General features: G+C 36.8%; 1 protein-coding gene across 1 annotated transcript; it reads right to left on the bottom strand.

Moving 5' to 3' along the window:
• Positions 1-16530: 16530 nt before the first annotated feature.
• Positions 16531-22902, bottom strand: LOC124129102 (heparanase-like). Its single transcript, XM_048394559.1, has 10 exons — positions 22694-22902; positions 22319-22449; positions 21118-21291; positions 20513-20681; positions 20263-20313; positions 19552-19752; positions 19053-19176; positions 17780-17886; positions 17018-17161; positions 16531-16722 (listed from the first exon to the last, which is right to left on the bottom strand). The coding sequence occupies exons 1-10, from the start codon at positions 22885-22887 to the stop codon at positions 16566-16568; spliced, it is 1452 nt and encodes a 483-aa protein (XP_048250516.1). The 5' UTR covers positions 22888-22902; the 3' UTR covers positions 16531-16565.
• Between the last annotated feature and the right edge of the window lie 2159 nt (positions 22903-25061).

The following is a 25061-nucleotide window of genomic DNA, read 5'->3' on the forward strand; positions in this document are numbered from 1 at the left end:
TATACAGCTGTGTGTATCGGAGATAGGTTTTACATTATGTGTCTATGTGTACACGTTTATCCATGTTTTTGAGCTGTGTATCTTAGGGATAGGTTTTACATTATGTGTCTGTGTGTACATTTGTACCAATGTTATACAGCTGGGTGTATCAGAGAAAGGTTTTAAATTATGTGTCTGTGTGTACAATTGCATCCATGTTATACATCTGTTTGCATCATAGAAGGGTTTTACATTATGTGTCTGTATGTACACTTGTACCAATGTTATACAGCTGTGAGGATCAGAGATAAGTTTTACATTATGTTTCTGTGTGTACACCTGTATCTATGTTATACAGCTGTGTGTATCGGAGATAGGTTTTACATTATGTTTCTGTGTGTACACCTGTATCTATGTTATACAGCTGTGTGTATCGGAGATAGGTTTTTCATTATGTGTCTATGTGTACACGTTTATCCATGTTTTTGAGCTGTTTATCTTAGGGATAGGTTTTACATTATGTGTCTGTGTGTACACTTGTGCCAATGTTATACAGCTGTGTGTATCAGAGAAAGGTTTTAAATTATGTGTCTGTGTGTACAATTTCATCCATGTTATACATCTGTTTGCATCATAGAAGGGTTTTACATTATGTGTCTGTATGTACACTTGTACCAATGTTATACAGCTGTGAGGATCAGAGATAGGTTTTACATTATGTTTCTGTGTGTACACCTGTATCTATGTTATACAGCTGTGTGTATCGGAGATAGGTTTTACATTATGTTTCTGTGTGTACACCTGTATCTATGTTATACAGCTGTGTGTATCGGAGATAGGTTTTTCATTATGTGTCTATGTGTACACGTTTATCCATGTTTTTGAGCTGTGTATCTTAGGGATAGGTTTTACATTATGTGTCTGTGTGTACACTTGTTTCCATGTTATACAGCTTTGTGTATCATAGATAGGTTTTACATTATGTTTCTGTGTGTACACTTGTATCCATGTTATACAGGTGAATGTGTCAGAGATAGGTTTTACATTATGTGCCTGTGTGTACACTTGTATCTATGATAAAGGTAATTGTGTCAGAGAAAAGTTTTATATCATGTTTCTTTTTGTTCACTTTTATCTACGTTATACAGCTGTGTGTATTAGAGAAAGGCTTTACATTATGCGTATGTGTGTACACTTGTATCTATGTTATACAGTTGTGTGTATTAGAGAAAGGCTTTACATTATGTGTATGTGTGTACACTTGTATCCCTGTTATACAGGTGAATGTATCAGAGATAGGTTTTACATTATGTGTCTATGTGTACACGTGTATCCATGTTTTTGAGCTGTGTATCTTAGGGATAGGTTTTACATTATGTGTCTGTGTGTACACTTGTGCCAATGTTATACAGCTGGGTGTATCAGAGAAAGGTTTTAAATTATGTGTCTGTGTGTACAATTGCATCCATGTTATACATCTGTTTGCATCATAGAAGGGTTTTACATTATGTGTCTGTATGTACACTTGTACCAATGTTATACAGCTGTGAGGATCAGAGATAGGTTTTACATTATGTTTCTGTGTGTACACCTGTATCTATGTTATACAGCTGTGTGTATCGGAGATAGGTTTTTCATTATGTGTCTATGTGTACACGTTTATCCATGTTTTTGAGCTGTGTATCTTAGGGATAGGTTTTACATTATGTTTCTGTGTGTACACTTGTGCCAATGTTATACAGCTGGGTGTATCAGAGAAAGGTTTTAAATTATGTGTCTGTGTGTACAATTGCATCCATGTTATACATCTGTTTGCATCATAGAAGGGTTTTACATTATGTGTCTGTATGTACACTTGTACCAATGTTATACAGCTGTGAGGATCAGAGAAAGGTTTTACATTATGTGTCTGTGTGTACACTTGTATCTATGTTACACAGGTTAAGGTGTTAGAGATAGGTTTTACATTATGTGTCTGTGTGTACACTTGTATCTACGATATACAGCTGTGTGTATCAGAGAAAGGTTTTTCATTATGTGTCTGTGTGTACAAGTGCATCAATTTTATACAGCTGTGTGTATCATAGATTGGTTTTACGTTATGTGTCTCTGTGTACATGTGTATATATGTTATATAGCTGGGTGTGTCAGAGAAGGGTTTTACATTATGTGTCTGTATGTATACTTGTATCTATGTTATACAACTGTGTGTATCAAAGATAGGTTTTACATTATGTGTGTATCTGTACACTTGTATCCATGTTTTTGAGCTGTGTATCTGACAGATAGGTTTTACATTATGTGTCTGTATGTACACTTGTATCCATGTTATACAGCTGTGTGTATCGGAGATAGGTTTTACATTATTTGTCTGTTTGTACAATTGCATCAATGTTATACATATGTGTGTATCATAGATAGGTTTTACGTTATGTGTCTCTGTGTACATTTGTATCTATGTTATATAGCTGTGTGTCTCAGAGAAAGGTTTTTCATTATGTGTCTGTGTGTACACTTGTATCCATGTTAAAAAATTGTGTGTATCAGATTTAGGTTTTACATTATGTGTCTGTGTGTACAAGTGCATCAATTTTATACAGCTGTCTGTATCATAGATTGGTTTTACGTTATGTGTCTCTGTGTACATGTGTATATATGTTATATAGCTGGGTGTGTCAGAGAAGGGTTTTACATTATGTGTCTGTATGTATACTTGTATCTATGTTATACAACTGTGTGTATCAAAGATAGGTTTTACATTATGTGTGTATCTGTACACTTGTATCCATGTTTTTGAGCTGTGTATCTGACAGATAGGTTTTACATTATGTGTCTGTATGTCCACTTGTATCCATGTTATACAGCTGTGTGTATCGGAGATAGGTTTTACATTATGTTTCTGTGTTTACACTTGTATCTATGTGATACAGGTGAATGTATCAGAGATAGGTTTTACATTATGTGTCTGTGTGTACACTTGTTTCCATGTTATACAGCTTTGTGTTTCATAGATAGGTTTTACATTATGTTTCTGTGTGTACACATGTATCCATGTTATACCGGTGAATGTTTCAGTTTTAGGTCTTATATTATGTGTCTGTGTGTACACGTCTATCTATGTTACACAGGTGAATGTGTCAGAGATAAGTTTTTACATTATGTGTTTTTGTGTACACTTGTATCTATGTTATGCAGCTGTGTTGATCAGAGATAGGTTTTACATTTTGTGTCTCTGTGTACACTTGTATCAATGTTATACAGCTGTGTGTATCATAGATAGGTTTTACATTATTTGTCTGTTTGTACAATTGCATCAATGTTATACATATGTGTGTATCATAGATAGGTTTTACGTTATGTGTCTCTGTGTACATTTGTATCTATGTTATATAGCTGGGTGTCTCAGAGATAGGTTTTACATTATGTGTCTGTGTGTACACTTGTATCTATGTTATACAGGTGAATGTGTCAGAGAAAGGTTTTACATTATGTGTCTGTGTGTACACTTTTACCAATGTTATACAGCTGTGAGTATCAGAGGTAGGTTTTACATTATGTGTCTGTGTGTACATTTGTATCTATGTTATATAGCTGGGTGTATCAGAGATAGGTTTTACTTTATGTTTTTGTGTGTACACTTCTAACTATGTTATACAGCTGATTGTGTCAGAGAAAGGTTTTACATCATGTTTCTTTTTGTACACTTGTATATATGTGATACAGCTGTGAGTATCAAAGAAAGGTTTTACATTATGTGTCTGTGTGTATACTTGTATCTATGCTATACAGTTGTGTGTATCAGAGATAGTTGTTACATTATGTGTCTGTGTACACTTGTATCTATGTTATACAGCTGTGCGTATCAAAGATAGGTTTTACATTATGTATGTATGTGTAGACTTGTATCCATATTTTTGAGCTGTGTGTTATACAGCTGTGTGTATGTCACAAATGGGTTTTACATTATGTGTCTGTGTGTACACTTGTATCTATGTTACTCAGGTGAATGTGTCAGAGATAAGTTTGACGTGATGTGTTTTTGTGTACACTTGTATCTATATGATACAGGTGATTGTGTCAGAGATAGGTTTTTCAATATGTTTCTCTGTGTACACTTGTATATATGTGATACAGGTGAATGTATCAGAGATAGGTTTTACATTATGTGTCTGTGTGTACACTTGTTTCCATGTTATACAGCTTTATGAATCATAGATAGGTTTTACATTATGTTTTGTGTGTACACTTGTATCCATGTTATACCGGTGAATGTATCGGAGATAGGTTTTACATTATGTGTCTGTGTGTACACTTGTATCTATGTTATACAGGTGAATGTGTCAGAGATAGGTTTTACATTATGTGCCTGTGTTTACACTTGTATCTATGTTATACAGGTGATTGTGTCAGAGAAAGGTTTTGTATCATGTTTCTTTTTGTTCACTTGTAAATATGTAATACAGCTCTGTGTATTAGAGAAAGGCTTTACATTATGTGTATGTGTGTACACTTGTATCTATGTTATACAGTTGTGTGTATTAGAGAAAGGCTTTACATTATGTGTATGTGTGTACACTTGTATCCCTGTTGTACAGTTAAATGTGTCAGAGATAGGTTTTACATTATGATTCTGTGTGTACACTTGTATCTATGTTATACAGCTGTGTGTATCAAAGATAGGTTTTACATTATGTGTGTATGTGTACACTTGTATCCATGTTTTTGAGCTGTGTATTTGACAGATAGGTTTTACATTATGTGTCTGTGTATACACTTGTATCCATGTTATACAGCTGTGTGTATCGGAGATAGGTTTTGCATTATGTGTCTATATGTACACTTGTATCTATGTCATACAGCTGTGTGTATCAGAGATAGGTTTTACATTATGTGTCTGTGTGTACACGTGTATCTATGTTGTACAGCTGTGTGTATCAGAGATAGGTTTTACATTATGTTTCTGTGTTTACACTTGTATCCATGTGATACAGCTGTGTGTATGTCACAAATAGGTTTTACATTATGTGTCTGGGTGTACACTTGTATCCATCGTATACAGCTGTGTGTATCAAAGATAGGTTTTACATTATGTATCTACGTGTACACTTGTATCTTTGTTTTTGATCTGTGTTTCTTACAGATAGGTTTTACATACTGTGGCTGTGTGTACACTTGTATCCATCTTAAACAGCTGTGTGTATCAGAGATAGGTTTTTACATTATGCGTCTGTGTGTATACTTGTATCTATGTTATACAGCTTTGTGTATCAGAGATAGGTTTTACATTATGTGTCTATGTGTGTATCTATGTTATTCAGCTGTGTATCTCACAGACATGTTTTACATTATGTGTCTGTGTGTACACTTATATCTATGTTATACAGCTGTGTGTATCAGAGATAGGTTTTACATTATGTGTCTGTGTGTACACTTGTATCTATGTTATACAGCTGTGTGTATGTCACAAATGGGTTTTACATTACGTGTCTGTGTGTACACTTGTATCTATGTTGTACAGCTGTGTGTATCAGAGATAGGTTTTACATTATGTTTCTGTGTTTACACTTGTATCTATGTTATACAGGTGAATGTATCAGAGATAGGTTTTACATTAAGTTTCTGTGTTTACACTTGTATCCATGTGATACAGCTGTGTGTATGTCACAAATAGGTTTTACATTATGTGTGTGTGTGTACACTTGTATCCATGTGATACAGCTGTGTGTATCAGAGACAGGCTTTACATTATGTGTCTGTGTGTACCCTTGTATCTATATTATGTAGTTGTGTATCTCACAGCTGTGTGTATGTCACAAATGGGTTTTACATTATGTGTCTGTGTGTACACTTATGTCTTTGTTATTGCGCTGTGTATCTCACAGATAGGTTTTACATTATGTGTACACTTGTGTCCATGTTTTTGAGCTGTGTATCTTACAGATAGGTTTTACATTATGTGTCTGTGTGTACACTTGTATCCACGTTATACAGCTGTGTGTATCAGCGATAGGTTATACATTATGTGTCTATGTGTACACTTGTGACTATGTTATACAGCTGTGTGTATCAAAGATAGGTTTTACATTATGTGTCTATGTGTGTATCTATGTTATTCAGCTGCGTATCTTACAGATAGGTTTTACATTATGTGTCTGTGTGTACACTTGTATCTATGTTATACAGCTGTGTGTATGTCACAAATGGGTTTTACATTATGTGTCTGTGTGTACACTTGTATCTATGTTGTACAGCTGTGTGTATCAGAGATTGGTTTTACATTATGTTTCTGTGTTTACACTTGTATCTATGTTACACAGGTGAATGTATCAGAGATAGGTTTTACATTATGTGCCTCTTTGTACACTTGTATCTATCATACAGGTGATTGTGTCAGAGAAAGGTTTTACATCATGTTTCTTTTTGTACACTTGTATCTATGTTATACAGCTATGTGTATCAGAGAAAGGCTTTACATTATGTGTATGTGTGTACACTTGTATCTATGTTATACAGGTGAATGTTTGAGAGATAGGTTTTACATTATGTGTGTATGTGTACACTTGTATCTTTGTTTTCGATCTGTGTATCTTACAGATAGGTTTTACATACTGTGGGTGTGTGTACACTTGTATCCATCTTAAACAGCTGTGTGTATCGGAGATAGGTTTTACATTATGTGTCTGTGTGTACACTTGTATCTATGTTACGCAGGTGAACGTGTCAGAGAGAAGTTTTACATGATGTGTTTTTGTGTACACTTGAATCTATGTTATACATGTGATTGTGTCATAGATAGGTTTTACATTATGTGTCTATGTGTGTATCTATGTTATTCAGCTGTGTATCTCACAGATAGGTTTTACATTATGTGTCTGTGTGTACACGTGTATCTAGGTTACGCAGGTGAAATGGTCCGAGATAAGTTTTACAGGATGTGTTTTTGTGTACACTTGTATCTATGTTATACAGGTGATTGTGTCAGAGATAGGTTTTTCATCATGTTTCTCTGTGTAAACTTGTATCTATGTTATACAGCTGTGTGTATCAGAGATAGGCTTTACATTATTTGTCTGTGTGTACATTTGTATCTATGTTATACAGCTGTGTGTATGTCACAAATGGGTTTAAACATTATGTGTCTATGTGTACACTTGTATCTATGTTATACAGGTGATTGTGTCAGAGAAAGGTTTTGTATCATGTTTCTTTTTGTTCACTTGTAAATATGTAATACAGCTCTGTGTATTAGAGAAAGGCTTTACATTATGTGTATGTGTGTACACTTGTATCTATGTTATACAGTTGTGTGTATTAGAGAAAGGCTTTACATTATGTGTATGTGTGTACACTTGTATCCCTGTTGTACAGTTAAATGTGTCAGAGATAGGTTTTACATTATGATTCTGTGTGTACACTTGTATCTATGTTATACAGCTGTGTGTATCAAAGATAGGTTTTACATTATGTGTGTATGTGTACACTTGTATCCATGTTTTTGAGCTGTGTATTTGACAGATAGGTTTTACATTATGTGTCTGTGTATACACTTGTATCCATGTTATACAGCTGTGTGTATCGGAGATAGGTTTTGCATTATGTGTCTATATGTACACTTGTATCTATGTCATACAGCTGTGTGTATCAGAGATAGGTTTTACATTATGTGTCTGTGTGTACACGTGTATCTATGTTGTACAGCTGTGTGTATCAGAGATAGGTTTTACATTATGTTTCTGTGTTTACACTTGTATCCATGTGATACAGCTGTGTGTATGTCACAAATAGGTTTTACATTATGTGTCTGGGTGTACACTTGTATCCATCGTATACAGCTGTGTGTATCAAAGATAGGTTTTACATTATGTATCTACGTGTACACTTGTATCTTTGTTTTTGATCTGTGTTTCTTACAGATAGGTTTTACATACTGTGGCTGTGTGTACACTTGTATCCATCTTAAACAGCTGTGTGTATCAGAGATAGGTTTTTACATTATGCGTCTGTGTGTACACTTGAATCTATGTTATACATGTGATTGTGTCATAGATAGGTTTTACATTATGTGTCTATGTGTGTATCTATGTTATTCAGCTGTGTATCTCACAGACATGTTTTACATTATGTGTCTGTGTGTACACTTATATCTATGTTATACAGCTGTGTGTATCAGAGATAGGTTTTACATTATGTGTCTGTGTGTACACTTGTATCTATGTTATACAGCTGTGTGTATGTCACAAATTGGTTTTACATTACGTGTCTGTGTGTACACTTGTATCTATGTTGTACAGCTGTGTGTATCAGAGATAGGTTTTACATTATGTTTCTGTGTTTACACTTGTATCTATGTTATACAGGTGAATGTATCAGAGATAGGTTTTACATTATCTTTCTGTGTTTACACTTGTATCCATGTTATAGAGCTGTATGTATCAGAGATAGGTTTTACATTAAGTTTCTGTGTTTACACTTGTATCCATGTGATACAGCTGTGTGTATGTCACAAATAGGTTTTACATTATGTGTGTGTGTGTACACTTGTATCCATGTGATACAGCTGTGTGTATCAGAGACAGGCTTTACATTATGTGTCTGTGTGTACCCTTGTATCTATATTATGTAGTTGTGTATCTCACAGCTGTGTGTATGTCACAAATGGGTTTTACATTATGTGTCTGTGTGTACACTTATGTCTTTGTTATTGCGCTGTGTATCTCACAGATAGGTTTTACATTATGTGTACACTTGTGTCCATGTTTTTGAGCTGTGTATCTTACAGATAGGTTTTACATTATGTGTCTGTGTGTACACTTGTATCCACGTTATACAGCTGTGTGTATCAGCGATAGGTTATACATTATGTGTCTATGTGTACACTTGTGACTATGTTATACAGCTGTGTGTATCAAAGATAGGTTTTACATTATGTGTCTATGTGTGTATCTATGTTATTCAGCTGCGTATCTTACAGATAGGTTTTACATTATGTGTCTGTGTGTACACTTGTATCTATGTTATACAGCTGTGTGTATGTCACAAATGGGTTTTACATTATGTGTCTGTGTGTACACTTGTATCTATGTTGTACAGCTGTGTGTATCAGAGATTGGTTTTACATTATGTTTCTGTGTTTACACTTGTATCTATGTTACACAGGTGAATGTATCAGAGATAGGTTTTACATTATGTGCCTCTTTGTACACTTGTATCTATCATACAGGTGATTGTGTCAGAGAAAGGTTTTACATCATGTTTCTTTTTGTACACTTGTATCTATGTTATACAGCTATGTGTATCAGAGAAAGGCTTTACATTATGTGTATGTGTGTACACTTGTATCTATGTTATACAGGTGAATGTTTGAGAGATAGGTTTTACATTATGTGTGTATGTGTACACTTGTATCTTTGTTTTCGATCTGTGTATCTTACAGATAGGTTTTACATACTGTGGGTGTGTGTACACTTGTATCCATCTTAAACAGCTGTGTGTATCGGAGATAGGTTTTACATTATGTGTCTGTGTGTACACTTGTATCTATGTTACGCAGGTGAACGTGTCAGAGAGAAGTTTTACATGATGTGTTTTTGTGTACACTTGAATCTATGTTATACATGTGATTGTGTCATAGATAGGTTTTACATTATGTGTCTATGTGTGTATCTATGTTATTCAGCTGTGTATCTCACAGATAGGTTTTACATTATGTGTCTGTGTGTACACGTGTATCTAGGTTACGCAGGTGAAATGGTCCGAGATAAGTTTTACAGGATGTGTTTTTGTGTACACTTGTATCTATGTTATACAGGTGATTGTGTCAGAGATAGGTTTTTCATCATGTTTCTCTGTGTAAACTTGTATCTATGTTATACAGCTGTGTGTATCAGAGATAGGCTTTACATTATTTGTCTGTGTGTACATTTGTATCTATGTTATACAGCTGTGTGTATGTCACAAATGGGTTTAAACATTATGTGTCTATGTGTACACTTGTATCTATGTTATACAGCTGTGTGTATCAGAGATAGTTGTTACATCTTGTGTCTTTGTGTACACTTGTATCTATGTTATACAGCTGTGTGTATCAAAGATAGGTTTTACATTATGTGTCTATATGTACACTTGTATCCATGTTTTTGAGCTGTGTATCTTACAGATAGGTTTTACATTATGTGCCTGTGTGTACACTTGTATCCATGTTATACAGCTGTGTGTATCAGAGATAGGTTTTACATTATGTGTCTGTGTGTACACTTGTATCCATGTTATACAGCTGTGTGTATCGGAGATAGGTTTTACATTATGTGTCTGTGTGTACATTTGTATGAATGTTATACAGCTGAGTATGACAGAGATAGGTTTTACATGATGTGTTTGTGTGTACACTTGTATCTATGTTATACAGCTGTGTGTATGTCACAAATAGGTTTTACATTATGTGTCTGTGTGTACACTTGTATCCATGTTATACAGCTTTATGTATCAGAGATAGGTTTTACATTATGTTTTTGTGTTTACACTTGTATCCATGTGATACAGCTGTGTGTATGTCACAAATAGGTTTTACATTATGTGTCTGTGTGTACACTTGTATCCATGTTATACAGCTGTGTGTATCAGAGATAGGTTTTACATTATGTGTCTGTGTGTACACTTGCATCTGTGTTATACAGATGTGTGTATGTCACAAATGGGTTTTACATTATGTGTCTGTGTGTACACTTGTATCTATGTTGTACAGCTGTGTGTATCAGAGATAGGTTTTACATTATCTTTCTGTGTTTACACTTGTATCCATGTTATAGAGCTGTGTGTATCAGAGATATGTTTTACATTATGTTTCTGTGTTTACACTTGTATCCATGTGATACAGCTGTGTGTATCAGAGACAGGCTTTACATTATGTGTATGTGTGTACCCTTGTATCTATATTATATAGTTGTGTATCTCACAGATAGGTTTTATATTATGTGTTTGTTTGTACACTTGTATCTATGTTATACAGCTGTGTGTATGTCACAAATGGGTTTTACATTATGTGTCTGTGTGTACACTTATGTCTTTGTTATTGAGCTGTGTATCTCACAGATAGGTTTTACATTATGTTTCTGTGTGTACACTTGTATCCATGTTATACAGTTGTGTGTATCAGCGATAGGTTTTACATTATGTGTCTATGTGTACATTTGTATCCATGTTTTTGAGCTGTGTATCTTAATGATAGGTTTTACAATATGTGTTTATGTGTACACTTGTATCCATGTTATACAGCTGTGTGTATCAGCGATAGGTTATACATTATGTGTCTATGTGTACACTTGTATGTATGTTATACAGCTGTGTGTATCAAAGATAGGTTTTACATTATGTGTCTATGTGTGTATCTATGTTATTCAGCTGCGTATCTTACAGATAGGTTTTACATTATGTGTTTATGTGTACACTTGTATCTATGTTATACAGCTGTGTTTATCAGAGAGATCTTTTACATTATGTGTCTGTGTGTACACTCGTATCGATGTTATACAGGTGAATGTGTCAGAGATAGGTTTTACATTATGTGCCTCTTTGTACACTTGTATCTATCATACAGGTGATTGTGTCAGAGAAAGGTTTTACATCATGTTTCTTTTTGTACACTTGTATCTATGTTATACAGCTATGTGTATCAGAGAAAGGCTTTACATTATGTGTATGTGTGTACACTTGTATCTATGTTATACAGGTGAATGTATGAGAGATAGTTGTTACATTATGTGTCTGTGTGTACACTTGTATCTATGTTACACAGCTGTGTGTATCATAGATACGTTTTACATTATGTGTCTGGGTCTACACTTGTATCCATCGTATACAGCTGTGTGTATCAAAGATAGGTTTTACATTATGTATTTATGTGCACACTTGTATCTTTGATTTTGATCTGTGTATCTTACAGATAGGTTTTACATAATGTGTCTGTGTGTACACTTGTATCAATATTATACAGCTGTGTGTATCAGAGATAGGTTTTACATTATGTGTCTGTTTGTACACTTGTATCTATGTTATACAGGTGAATGTGTCAGAGATAGGTTTTACATAATGTTTCTGTGTGTACAGTTGTATCAATAATATACAGCTGTGTGTATCAGAGATAGGTTTTACATTATGTATCTATGTGCACACTTGTATCTTTGTTTTTGATCTGTGTATCTTACAGATAGGTTTTACATAATGTGTCTGTGTGTACACTTGTGTCTATGTTATACAGCTGTGTGCATCAAAGATAGGTTTTACATTATGTGTCTGTTTGTACACTTGTATCTATGTTATACAGGTGAATGTGTCAGAGATAGGTTTTACATAATGTTTCTGTGTGTACAGTTGTATCAATAATATACAGCTGTGTGTATCAGAGATAGGTTTTACATTATGTATCTATGTGCACACTTGTATCTTTGTTTTTGATCTGTGTATCTTACAGATAGGTTTTACATTATGTGTCTGTTTGTACACTTGTATCTATGTTATACAGGTGAATGTGTCACAGATAGGTTTTACATAATGTTTCTGTGTGTACAGTTGTATCAATATTATACAGCTGTGTGTATCAGAGATAGGTTTTACATTATGTGTCTGTGTGTACACTTGTATCTGTGATATTCAGCTGTGTGTATCAGAGATAGGTTTTACATTATGTATCTGTGTGTACAATTGTATCTATGTTATACAGTTGATAGTATCAGAGAGGGGTTTTAAATTATGTGTCTGTGTGTAAACTTGTATCTATGTTGTACAGCTCTGATTATCAGAGAGAGGGTTTACATTATCTGTCTGTGTGTGTACACTTGTATCTATGTTATACAGCTGTGTGTATCAGAGATAGGTTTTACAGTATGTGTATGTCTGTACACTTGTATCTATGTTATATAGCTAAGTGTATCGGAGATATTTTTTCATTATGTGTCTCTGTGTACACTTCTATCTATGTGATACAGTTGAATGTGTCAGAGATAGGGTTTACATCATGTGCCTGTGTGTACACTTGTATCTATGTTATACAGCTTTGTATCTCACCAATAGGTCTCACATTATGTATCTATCTGTTTACACTTGTATCTATGTTATAGAGGTGAATGTATCAGAGATAGGGTTTACAATATTGCCTCTTTGTGTGTACACTTGTCAGTTAGTTACATCTATCAGGGCAAGGACGAGTTACATTGTTACAGAACAGAACGAGTAATGCATGATGTTACCACTGGACGAATGAACAAATTGAGGAAAACAAAAAGAGGAAACAGAACTCCAGCCTTTAGTGTATACATGTCACAACGTTTGAGGTACAATTGAAGATGCTCTTCTATGAAGATATGGAAAAGCTTCATACTATTCTTGCTCTATGTTGTTTGGTCAGGGTTTCAGCATATTCAAGGCCCAGTAAAGCTTTCATAAACATTATGGTAGACATGTAGAGAACATTTCCAAGTTTGACGTATTTGGCCAAGAGGTATTACTTAAGCTTCAGGTATATCCAGGATCTGATATCGTTCAATAGCCATATAAATAGCCAATTCCTTCCACTGATTTATTTCCCTGAACTAGAAATACAGGCGGCCAGTGAGGCCGCTTCATCTGTTTCACATTTAGATCTATGCATTAAGATGACAAGAGGGATCGACTTCCAATGTCCAAAAGTCAACTTCCCCTTCATGGCGAGCAATATTTCAGCAATTCCGTCTTTGGTGTTTACATTTCAAAACGTTTGAGATACAATCGAGCATGCTCTTTCTTCCAATGTGTAAGAGAGCTCAGAAGTTGTTTGATCCGGTTACATCTTTCAAAGCCTGAGAAAGGCTTTCACAACGTTGTATGGTAGACCCATGGGGGACATTTCCACATTCGGCGCATCAGTGACAAAAATAATGACTGATGCAAGTCCTTATAGTGACTTGTACCATAGGTTCCCGTGTGTTTTCTGATGAACAATTGACTTGCCGTTGTATGTGTTTGTGACAGGTGCAGGATACACTCACCTTTTCTCGAACACCTGGTATCATCACTATTTGAAAGTGATTCATAAACACATGATCATGAATAGTCGGAATTGTACAATCGACTAGGCTTTCAACAGAGATTTCTATTGAATATGGAAAGGATTTTGTCGCATCTATTATTCAGTGTGTGAGGAAATATGAGAATGTGAGATATACTCTGTCGTAAAATACAGGGTCAGCCGAGTTACACAACACACGTTGTCCTGTTGTTGTGTCATAAGCTGTGTTCTCTTTTGGTTTGCTACGTGTTGGACAGAGTGTTTGCCCTCGTTACAACAAACATAGTTCTAACCCTGAATTCTCTTGCCATGTCAGAATGAACTTACATTTAGTCAAATGTTTACGTATGCTTTCAGATTTAGACAATTTCAAAATGATGAAGTTGATAAAATGAGAAAATTTATTATGCAAAAATCTCATTAACATCAAATCTTGATGCTGTAAGACAAAATAAAACATCAGCGAACATTGTATGGATCCAGTTTGATCTCTGGAGACACTCTTTAATTGTACTTTACTTATTTTCAGTGGCAAGTTGATGGTATGTCACCATTTGCAGATAGATATTAATACTGGACTGAAAAGCACTGAAATGTTTGAATATTGTTCCACAAAAACGAATGAACATATGTGTGTTTTACATTCTTAATGAAAGCTTCATGTGAAGAAAAAGTTATAATAGTCGGAATCTTTCTATAGTGGTCTCTTTCCTCTGATTATTAAAAGGAAATACACGTTTCTCTTCTCCAACTAGTGCCCTGTCCATCAGTGTCTGTACCCATTCATCTGCCTGCATATTTATGATCCAACGAAGCTGTGAGGTAATGATCACTCACACAATCATATTTTGCACATATCTTAAAAAAGTACAATAATATGTCGAAACAAATGCAGCTTGTTAATTTTCCATATGTCTACGCTCTCCCACTTCCTTTCAATTTCATCTGGTTATGAGTAACCAAGTACAAAAGATGGTTTGTCATACGCCCACTGGTAGAAGAAAGTGCAGCAAACAGTAATTCCCAGTCTAGTTTGTTTATGTATCTACATTTTTAGTATCCAGCATCAATATCGATAAAGAAAGAAATACAGCTGGTGTAGTTTCCAAAATATATAAATGCATGTTTTAGTCTGTTTTCAGTCGTACAAATGGGTATCTCTCATACCCTCACGTCTAGTCGCACGTTTAAGAGGAAGCCAGAAGCTGGAATGTAAACATTAAACTTGTTTCCGTCCAGTTGCGCACGCACCTCCCTATGACATGTCACAAATCTCTCAGCGCGCCTCTTCGCTGGTCGCTCGAGAAAGTCTTTCGCGGCATAAATGCATATTTGATAAATCATAGATTGAATAGGACTTAGTAATCAGTATTTGTGTATCAGTATAGATAACAAAATAAAAGGTTGTTCAAAAAGAGATATCGCAAAATGAGTGAAGTGAAAATGACAGCGAAAATTAGTTATATCAATATCTTGATGGTATGTTGTTAATACCAAATAATAAGTCACATCCTCAACCCCCAAACCATTCATAAAATGTCATCTTGTGTACATCTGACGATCACGTGTAAAACAATAAAGTTTGATCTGTAGCAAGCGAAATGTCAAATGATAGTGTTTTCACAAAGAACAAATTCTAAGATACTTATCTAGAAACCCATCATGGACATTAAAAATGACCCTCATGGCGACATTGGATAATTAACTCCCTGCCCAACGATTGGATAGAACATTCTGAAGATGTGTGTTGTCTGAATAGACATGTTTTTCGTTTTGGATTATGAGAGGTAAAACTATTCGTTTGTCCAAACATTCACCACAATGTCTTAGTATTATATAACGACGCCGTCGGAAACCACCACTCAAACTTGGCATCTTTATAATTAGGATGACCAGACCGAGGGTCTGCTTCTGTGGTTCTTCTGCCTCGCTTAAATTCAGTAGCCCATTTCGTAACAGTGGAACATGATAGGCAGTCATACAGAGGCATGGTATCATATTTTCGTGTGTTTACTTTGGTAATTTGTCCTTTTTATGCAGGTTCTTAACTGCAGCTCATTTATCAGTTTATCTCATCCCTGTCAACATCTCTAACTGGCTTCTCGGAAACATATGCCATAATATCAGTCTGTAGCTATTACAACATGATATTATCCATACAGGTGTTGAGAAAATTACATTGAACAGTATCTATGAGGTGACACATGAGGTTGGTTTGTTGGTTGGTTTGTTGTTTAACGCCTCACTCAGCTATATTCCAGCTATATGACGGCAGTCTGTCAATACTCGTGTCTGGACCAGACAATCCAGTGATTAATACCATGAGCATCGATCCAATTGGGATCGATGACATGCATCAACCAAGTCAGCAGACCTGACAACCCGATCCCGTTAGTCGCCCCTTTGTGTTGCTGAAGACCTATTCTACCCCGGATCTTTACGGGGCTGTATCTATGAGGTGACACTCTTTTCATCAGGAAGGGTGTGCAGTCACGAGACGAGAAAGACGGGTGTGTCATGCAAGAGATGTTTTATTTACGGTCACTCATCAGTGACAGACAGCGACGTCAGCATCAGGGAAGACAACAAAGCCGTACGTCCGCGGGGGCAGGAGGAGTGGTCCTCCTGTCTTGGATCGAGGACGGAATACAGGGATCTTGTTGTTCACCATATATAGAGACTGTACACGGTTCAGAAGTACATTCCTGTATAGGAACAGGAAGGTAAATGTAAAAACCTTTTACAAAACATATTCCTAGATGCAATACATTTACAATCAATAATATGAGAGGATGTTTTTTGGAAAATGTGACTTGACTGCATTGATTTGATACTGTATTGATGCTCCCATGACTTAGCTCTGTTTCGCGAGGATAGTAGTCGCTAGAATTGCAGAATTCAATTAAGGATCATTCCACAGTGAGTGAATGCGTATTATGCCATTTTGAAAATTACAAACTGTTCTATCGACTTTAATAAAATTGTGTTTGTACCACTTACTTTGCTCGGGGGTCGTCACCGACTGCGGACAGCCAAAACAACTCCATGCGACTGTTTAAGGATTTTGGAAAGGTGACGGACGCTGCTTTGGTGTCAAGATTCATTGCATAGACCGTGACACTTCCAGATGGATAGCCATATTTACTGAAGGAAGATTGAAATACGTGCTTTAAACAAGTTATTTATTTTATCATGGTAATATAAAGGGATTTTGTTAATGTGGATACTCAGAAATTGTTGATCATTATATCACAATATAATACCGTATTCGACGTAATAAGCGCCCCGCTCTAATAAGCGCCCACGGCGATATTTGCTAATATATTGGCTAGTGAACAATCCCAATTAGCCCCCCTTCCGATTAATCAAGGTACACACGATTTATTTATTCGTGTATAATACGCACTCGTGTGTTATATGCACCCTTAATTATGGGCATTTATATTCTGGAAAAATGTATCTGTCGTATATAAACAGTTCAGACTGTCAGCATAAACCACGAAATTTATGTTTCAACTGTTTTTTCCACCAAAGTAATATTCTAATATGAGCCCCCTATTTCTTATTTTGAGAGGGGGCGGTCGGGTAGCCAAGTGGTTAAAGCGTTCGCTCGTCACACCGAAGACCCTGGTTCGATTCCCGACATGGGTACAAATTGTGAAGCCCATTTCTGGTGTCCCCCTCCGTGATATTGCTGGAATATTGCTAAAAGCGGCGTACAACCATACTCACTCACTCACTCACTATTGTGAGGAACATTACTTCTTGTTCTTTGTGCAGTGGGCATATATTCTGATGTTGTGTGAGCCCTTTGTGCCAAATACGATATTGCCAACCAGTTGCTTGTATATGAGAGTAAGCCAGTAGTCCTAGGAGAGAAACAGAACTGATTTATAGTATTAGGACATTTAATGCAACAGCCGACTTCAAGCATACAATTGTGAACACATTCAACAATTCCCATCACTCATAGGTGAAACAAAGTGTATGTTAAACTGCCGGGCAAATGGAAGTATACACCCATGTTTGATGGACGCTAACAATGAAACACACAAGGTATAGTTACTCGATGGTGACGTACTTAATACGAATATCATAGGCGACATTACATGCATTTTATCAGCACCACACAACAGGTGACGTGCACATGACGTCTCAAGGAACATGCGGTCGTAATTTCACAGTACACAGTAGTGAGCAGAGTGAAGCAGATGTTGGGGTTGGTTCAGAGATAGAATTCTCAAAAGCAAATATGACAAGCCCGAGCACAAATGCATTGATAGTGTAAGCCGTCTGACGACGTCATTGCGAATCCATTGCCATTCGTCTCTCCCATGCAGCTTTCGGCTGTTGACGGTTCTGTGGTGCATGACGACGTCTACAGGTTTGACAATCCAGACGGTCTCACAAATTTCACATAGCAGAGAAGTGGCGTTGTGCGAGTTCTGTTTCTAGGTTTGTCAGAACCAGGTCGATTTCGACAAAAAACGTTTTTTAATTTTTGGTCAGATGCATTATTCAAGTGTTTACTTTAGTTTTCCCGGCAGTCTTTGTTTTGTTACACAATGAAACAATAATCGAAGACATTGTCACTATACGCTATTCGAACGAAACTGCATTTAAGGTTGGTGTTCGTCTGGATATGGCTGAAATAATGCCGTGTGACGTTAAACATTAACTCGATCTGACACACACACACTCACTCACACACACACACACTCACACACACACACACACACACACACACACACACACACACACACACACACACACACACACACACACACACACACACACACACACACACACACACACACACACATAAACACACACACATAAACACACACACACACTCACACACACACACACACTCACACACACACACACACACACACACTCACTCACTCACTCACTCACACTCACACACACTCACACTCACACTCACACTCACACACACACACACTCACTCACTCACTCACGCACACACACACACACACACACACACACTCACACACATAAGATTGGTGGAGTTTACCGTCTCTGGATAGTTGATGTAAGGTTCGATCAAGTTATGAAACGCCCAACCAGGACCAGAGAAATCTTGACGGATAACTTTCTTGATGCCTGACTGGGCTGAGAGACCCAGTTTGTCCAACCATCTGAACATTTGAGGTCGTTCATGAATCCAGTTACAGTGTATATTCTTACATATACTGACGTACTTTAGAAACACAATGTTATTATTCTTACTATTATATTATTCTTATTATGCATATTGTGAATAATAAGGTATTAAAACATGGCATTACGTGACTAACTGAAAATATGTACATTTATGGAATACAAGTGAAACTGATGGTCACAACTTAATATGCTGATGAATTGTCAACTCAATACACTTGAAACGTGAAGGCTTGTGTAGTAATTTCTTTCGGTTGTGCTTGTAATCTGTTTTGACCAATATTCGCTGTCATCCGTACGGCATATGCTTAGATTTAATCTGATACTAACATTATCTAAAAATGTACACTCACAGAAATCCATCCACATATGTATTAGTCATATTCATCACACCATGATCAAAGAAGGACCCCGTCTCTCCAAGCCAAAGGGGCGTCCCAGCGGGAGCGTCTGATGTAGCGTTACGTACAGTGTCTAGGGTCACCTTCAGCCTATCCATAAACACAGGGTCTGTGAAGTCAGCAAGTCTGCCTTCCGTGCCATTACCAAAGTAGCTGTGATCAGAAAGTTCAGTTCAGAGTTAGAGAGGTGGATCTTATACCTCTTTCCGAACTCCGTTTTGAACAGTATTACTGTAAAATTACGCTTTTACCATTTTGAACTTTATTTCAGTAATATCATGGCATGTCAGATTAACATGCACTGAAAGACTATGTGACTCATGTCATTAATCACAAACAGGCACATTGTGTTGACAATTGAATGCGGCGAATTTGAGCTTCGAACACATTTTCCGCTTTCTGTTGTGCATTTGAACGCTGGGGTCATTCGTTACACCCAGTGACCAAACATAGCAAAATTCACCTTCAATAGATATGCATGTTTGAGACAATGATGAGATTAAGCTGCTTTCCACTTTTCATGAGATTGGTCAACATCGAACGTTATGGCGATTGCAAATGAAATATACGTATACATGAGGACACATTCGCATGGCTCCAGCATATATACATACATGTATAGTATAATTAATGTATATATTGCAGTACACGACTAGCACTCACTGATGGAATGTAATGGCATCCACAGATCGGGCTCCTCCAGATGTCAGGAAGCTGTGGAATGTATCATGAAAACTGAATAGAAACATTGTATGTGTCTTTGATTACTCTGCAAGTTATTTATTCATTTAAACACGTACATACAATGATACACTGAATCTTAAGCATACACCACCATCTGCTTCGTTTGTTATTGATCATATACAATACGTGTAAGCTAGGGATGTTTTGCTGATGGTAACGACAATCATACTCCCTCATGAATGAAATCCCTTTGTCAATGTGGAATATGTCAGGTCCGAGTATCAACGTATCCTTAAAGTAGGGACGCTTTCGTAGATTGTCGTGAAAGGTGAGGAAGTCTCTTCCCAGTTGGGCGCCAGCAATGCTTGTATTGTAATGATCAGGAAGGTTGATAGGTTCTGTAGAACAAGAACACCCATGGACATGCTTACAGTAAACGGAAATTATTACATCAATGTATCATACAAGTTTTTGGACTTCAGGTGATATTTGGGTTCACCGGCAAACAAGGTATGTATCAGTATGTACATTACGCGTAAAACATGTAAGCATGTTTCTTGACAACATGGATAGATATTTCTTATTTACATCCTCGTACCTCACCTTGCAATATAATAAAAAAAATTTGCGTGATATGGTATTTAAGTCATACTACTCTTTTTGGTCACATCTTGAATTTTTATATTTTTTATTTCTATAAAACAGGTCATGAATCGAGATGCCATGTTGGATGGGAGATATCTATATCTTACAATAGCTTCGCATGTTCTCAGTACAAGCTGGTGAATTACCAAATTCAGTTTGTTAAATATTATGTGTAATGTATTGTGATACCATTGCCCAGTTCAAAGCCGTAGATGTCATATCCTTTCTGGCTGGTGTAGTCGAGCAGTTGGTCTGCATTGCTTGGGTCCCAGTGTCCATCCTTCCGCTGTAACACACTAAGACCAAAGATGAGATCCCAGCCTACTTCTTTGGTGAAATTGTTTATTTCGTCCCAAACATGACCTGAAAAGTGAATTAATAAGACATTACATACATGCATGTGTATTACCTAACAACCAAACATGGATGTTAGCTAGCCAATGGCGGAATACTGGGTATTCGAGGATGTTCGTCCGTATTTCTTCTTTGAATTGAATATGAATGAATGAATGAATGAATGAATGAATGAATGAATGAATGAAATTTCCTCCAGAGTTGAATCCGAAGATTTTACATGGGCAAATACATTATTTACAATACCTCAATGAAATTACTTGACTGTATACAATGAAATCATGTTATACACTGCTATGAATAAATAATTTACGATGTACATTTTGAGAGCAGTAAAGTGTCTAGTAGATATACATAAGGTGTTTCTTTAAATTTCATATGAAGTGGTAGAAAGTCATTATGATGCTTTGCCAAGTATCGTAATCAAGTTCGTTAGTCAAGTCATGGACATCTGCACCGAGAAAGAATGAAAGCATATCATCATCGTCAAGCATATCTATTTTCACGTATACATCTACATCAAGTTTATCAATCAGGCATGAGAAGAAATTATTTCTGTCAGGCATAAACATTTCACAGTGCAAAATAATATGGCAATCATAGTCATAGCAATGTCTATTGCAATGGTTACATTCTTTCGACACTTTTGCTCTTGATCCGATTTTAATACAAAGTTGCAGGGGTTGTCTTAGATGTGGATAGAGATACATTACATTATAAAGAACATGCATTTGTAACCGTTTATGAATTTTATGGTATCGTGAAAGATCCGGTCTCTGTGCTAGTCTCTCTCTCCAGATGTACTGTTCATTCTCTGATAGACCGTCTAATTACAAGAGCTCGCCAAGCCGATTTTGTTGGGAACGAACCGCTATCAGTATATCCCTTTATATAGTTATCCAAATGGTATTTTTTAGCAGTATATAGAAGGATGTTGCATATGCTTACTGGACGGCTAATATTGACAAAAGCGTTGGTAGCAATGTGAGCACAAAATAGGTCTTTTGTTATTGAGTTAATTACGTGCACTGGTCACCTGTGAGTACACTGTTAGATTCATTTGGTGCCTGCAGACTTGGGGTGAACGTTACACCATCAGCATCCGTGCCCCCAATGCGGAGTATGCAGGGAGAAAATGCTCGAGCAAGGGTCTTTAACTGTGGCGACCTGAATGTCAAAATGGAATCTGTAGTAGAAACACATCAGGTCATCAATATCAATAATGCCTGAAAGCATGTCACACTTACACTACCCATCCCAATCCGGCAACAACGGTAACATATACGTGTACGCACGTAACGTTTATCACAAAATAACAATAATGTCCTCTGAGTCAGTTTGGTTTAACTCCGATTTGAAAAGTAGTTCAGTGATATCAAGGCGCCACAACTTGTAGTCGTAATTATCTTACCTAAAATCAACACCAGTTTGTTGGAATCCATTCCGAATCAGGATGGCATCAAATGTGACACCAACAAACCTGTCGTCTATTGTATGAAGGACCGAATCGGTGTGGATTTCAACAGACTCAGACGTCGTTTCACAGACAGCGGACAAGGCGTAGAGACTGAACGTCGCCAGTAGTAACATGACTACTGCAGCCATTGTTTGGCTGGAAAACGAGATAAGACAGAACCGCACGACGAGGTCAGAGGCCGTGTTCCTATACTTCTGGATTACCAGACTGCCAGCTGACATTACGAATTGTATTATCTTATCCGCTAATAATTCACAAAAATCAGTTTTCCTATTCTTCATTTATTACCTGTTTTGAAGTTCAGTAATATTATGATTTTGTGTTTATTCCGTCACACTCCATTGTTCCCGATTTCTGTGTGGTAAATTGCCCATCACAATTTTTAATAGGTTTCATTTGACATTGGCCAAACATGGGTAAAGCTAGGAAATTAATGTGTTGCAAATCGATGAATGGAAATAAATATATGTTATCTCCACAGTGGAACTATTCCTTCCTTTGCTCTTTGACACTTTGGGGTCACATAACAAAGGACAGCTTGTCATTAACATTAACGGGGGCACGGGTGGCCCTGTCGTCTAAGGCGCCGCAATTCGCTGTGCAGAATTGCACGCCAGAAACTTATAATTGTGGGGGGCGGTCGGGTAGCCTAGTGGTTAAAGCGTTAGCTCGTCACACCGAAGACCCGGGTTTGATTCCCGACACGGGTACAACGTGTGAAGCCCATTTGTGGTGTCCCCCTCCGTGACACTACCGCAGAACTAATTACCGACCAAGTAACGTGAGGTATTAATGCGCACGATCCAGGTAAACTTAAATTGATTAGGAATCGTTTGTGAGAGGAGAATATTTATTTCCACAATAGACTTATGAATGACATTATATGACAAAGAGGTTATCACACATGTGTGGACTTGTATGGTAAAAACAACAACAACAACAACAACAACAACATATTCCTGTAAGGAAATGTATTGCAGAGGCATTGGCTTACAGTGAGTGAGTGTGTGAGTATGGGTTTACGCCGCTGTTAGAAATATACCAGCAATGTCACTGCTAGGGACACCACAAATAGGCTTCACACATTGCCCCCATGCGGGGAATCGAACCTGGGTCTTCGGCGTGATGAGTGAACGCTTTAACCACTAGGCTACCATTGACTTACATGTACATGTGGCAGAGGTATGGTGCAGTTGTCTGTGCCCTTTATTTACGGGCACAATCAATGTCATTGTCTGCATGTAACATTTTCAAAGCAGATAAAGTCAAGATTCAGCACAAATTACATAGTGAATTGGTTCGCAAAGAAATATTGAACGTCACGAACCAATTCAACATCATTCATGTCTCCCATGAGGCATTGAATACACCAAAGCAAACAATTCATAGGAACATACCAGAATAAGTAGAGTTTGCTCTTGTACCCCCATGACCTGTTGGGTCAAAGGTCATTAAGTCTTCAGGTGTGCCGTCAATCCCCAGGCAGCATACACACAATGCTTTCGCAAGCGTCTGCACTTCAGGTGAAGTAGAAACAAGTTTTACAATGAAATATATTCTCACAACCTAAAAAGTGTAGGTTTGTCAGAACCATACCCATTTCGACAAAAACACGTTTGTATTTTTTATGTTTTTGGTCAAATCCACTATTCAAGTGTATACTATGGTTTTCCCGACAGTCTATTTTTTTTGTCACACAATGAAACAATAATCGTAGACATTGTCACACACACACACACACACACACACACACACACGCACACGCACACGCACACGCACACACACACACACACACACACACGGATAATGCAATATATGTTGAGATATGCTTAACTCGTTGCGCGTATAACTCTGTCAATACAAGACATTTATCAATAAATAGGTAATTGAATGAGTTAGGTTTTACACCGTTTTTACCAATGTCCCCACAATATGACGGCGGGGTACAACAGGAATGGGTTTTTACACATTGTATCCATTTGAGGAAAATCAACCCGGACCTTCGGCCTGACTTACGGACCCTTAAACCACTACCCCAAAGTCTCAACTACTAGTTGATATTAGTGACTTCCTCAAAGGACGATATATAGAGGTTCGCAGCTGAGTCAAAAGCGAACATTTAAACATATTCATGCCCTTTGCATACTTTCGTTATGTAAAGATAAGGATGAATGGATACACAAAGGCAATTTCAATATTGCCTGTTACAATTACCTTATCAAATTTGGTAACTATTGAGATTACAATATTTGCAAGATCAATGCAATGATTCGTTCGGACTACCATTACAGAAACAGATAAG

Source organism: Haliotis rufescens, unplaced genomic scaffold, assembly GCF_023055435.1.
Source record: "Haliotis rufescens isolate VD_foot unplaced genomic scaffold, xgHalRufe1.0.p SCAF_13, whole genome shotgun sequence".
In the NCBI taxonomy this organism is placed as follows: domain Eukaryota; kingdom Metazoa; phylum Mollusca; class Gastropoda; order Lepetellida; family Haliotidae; genus Haliotis; species Haliotis rufescens.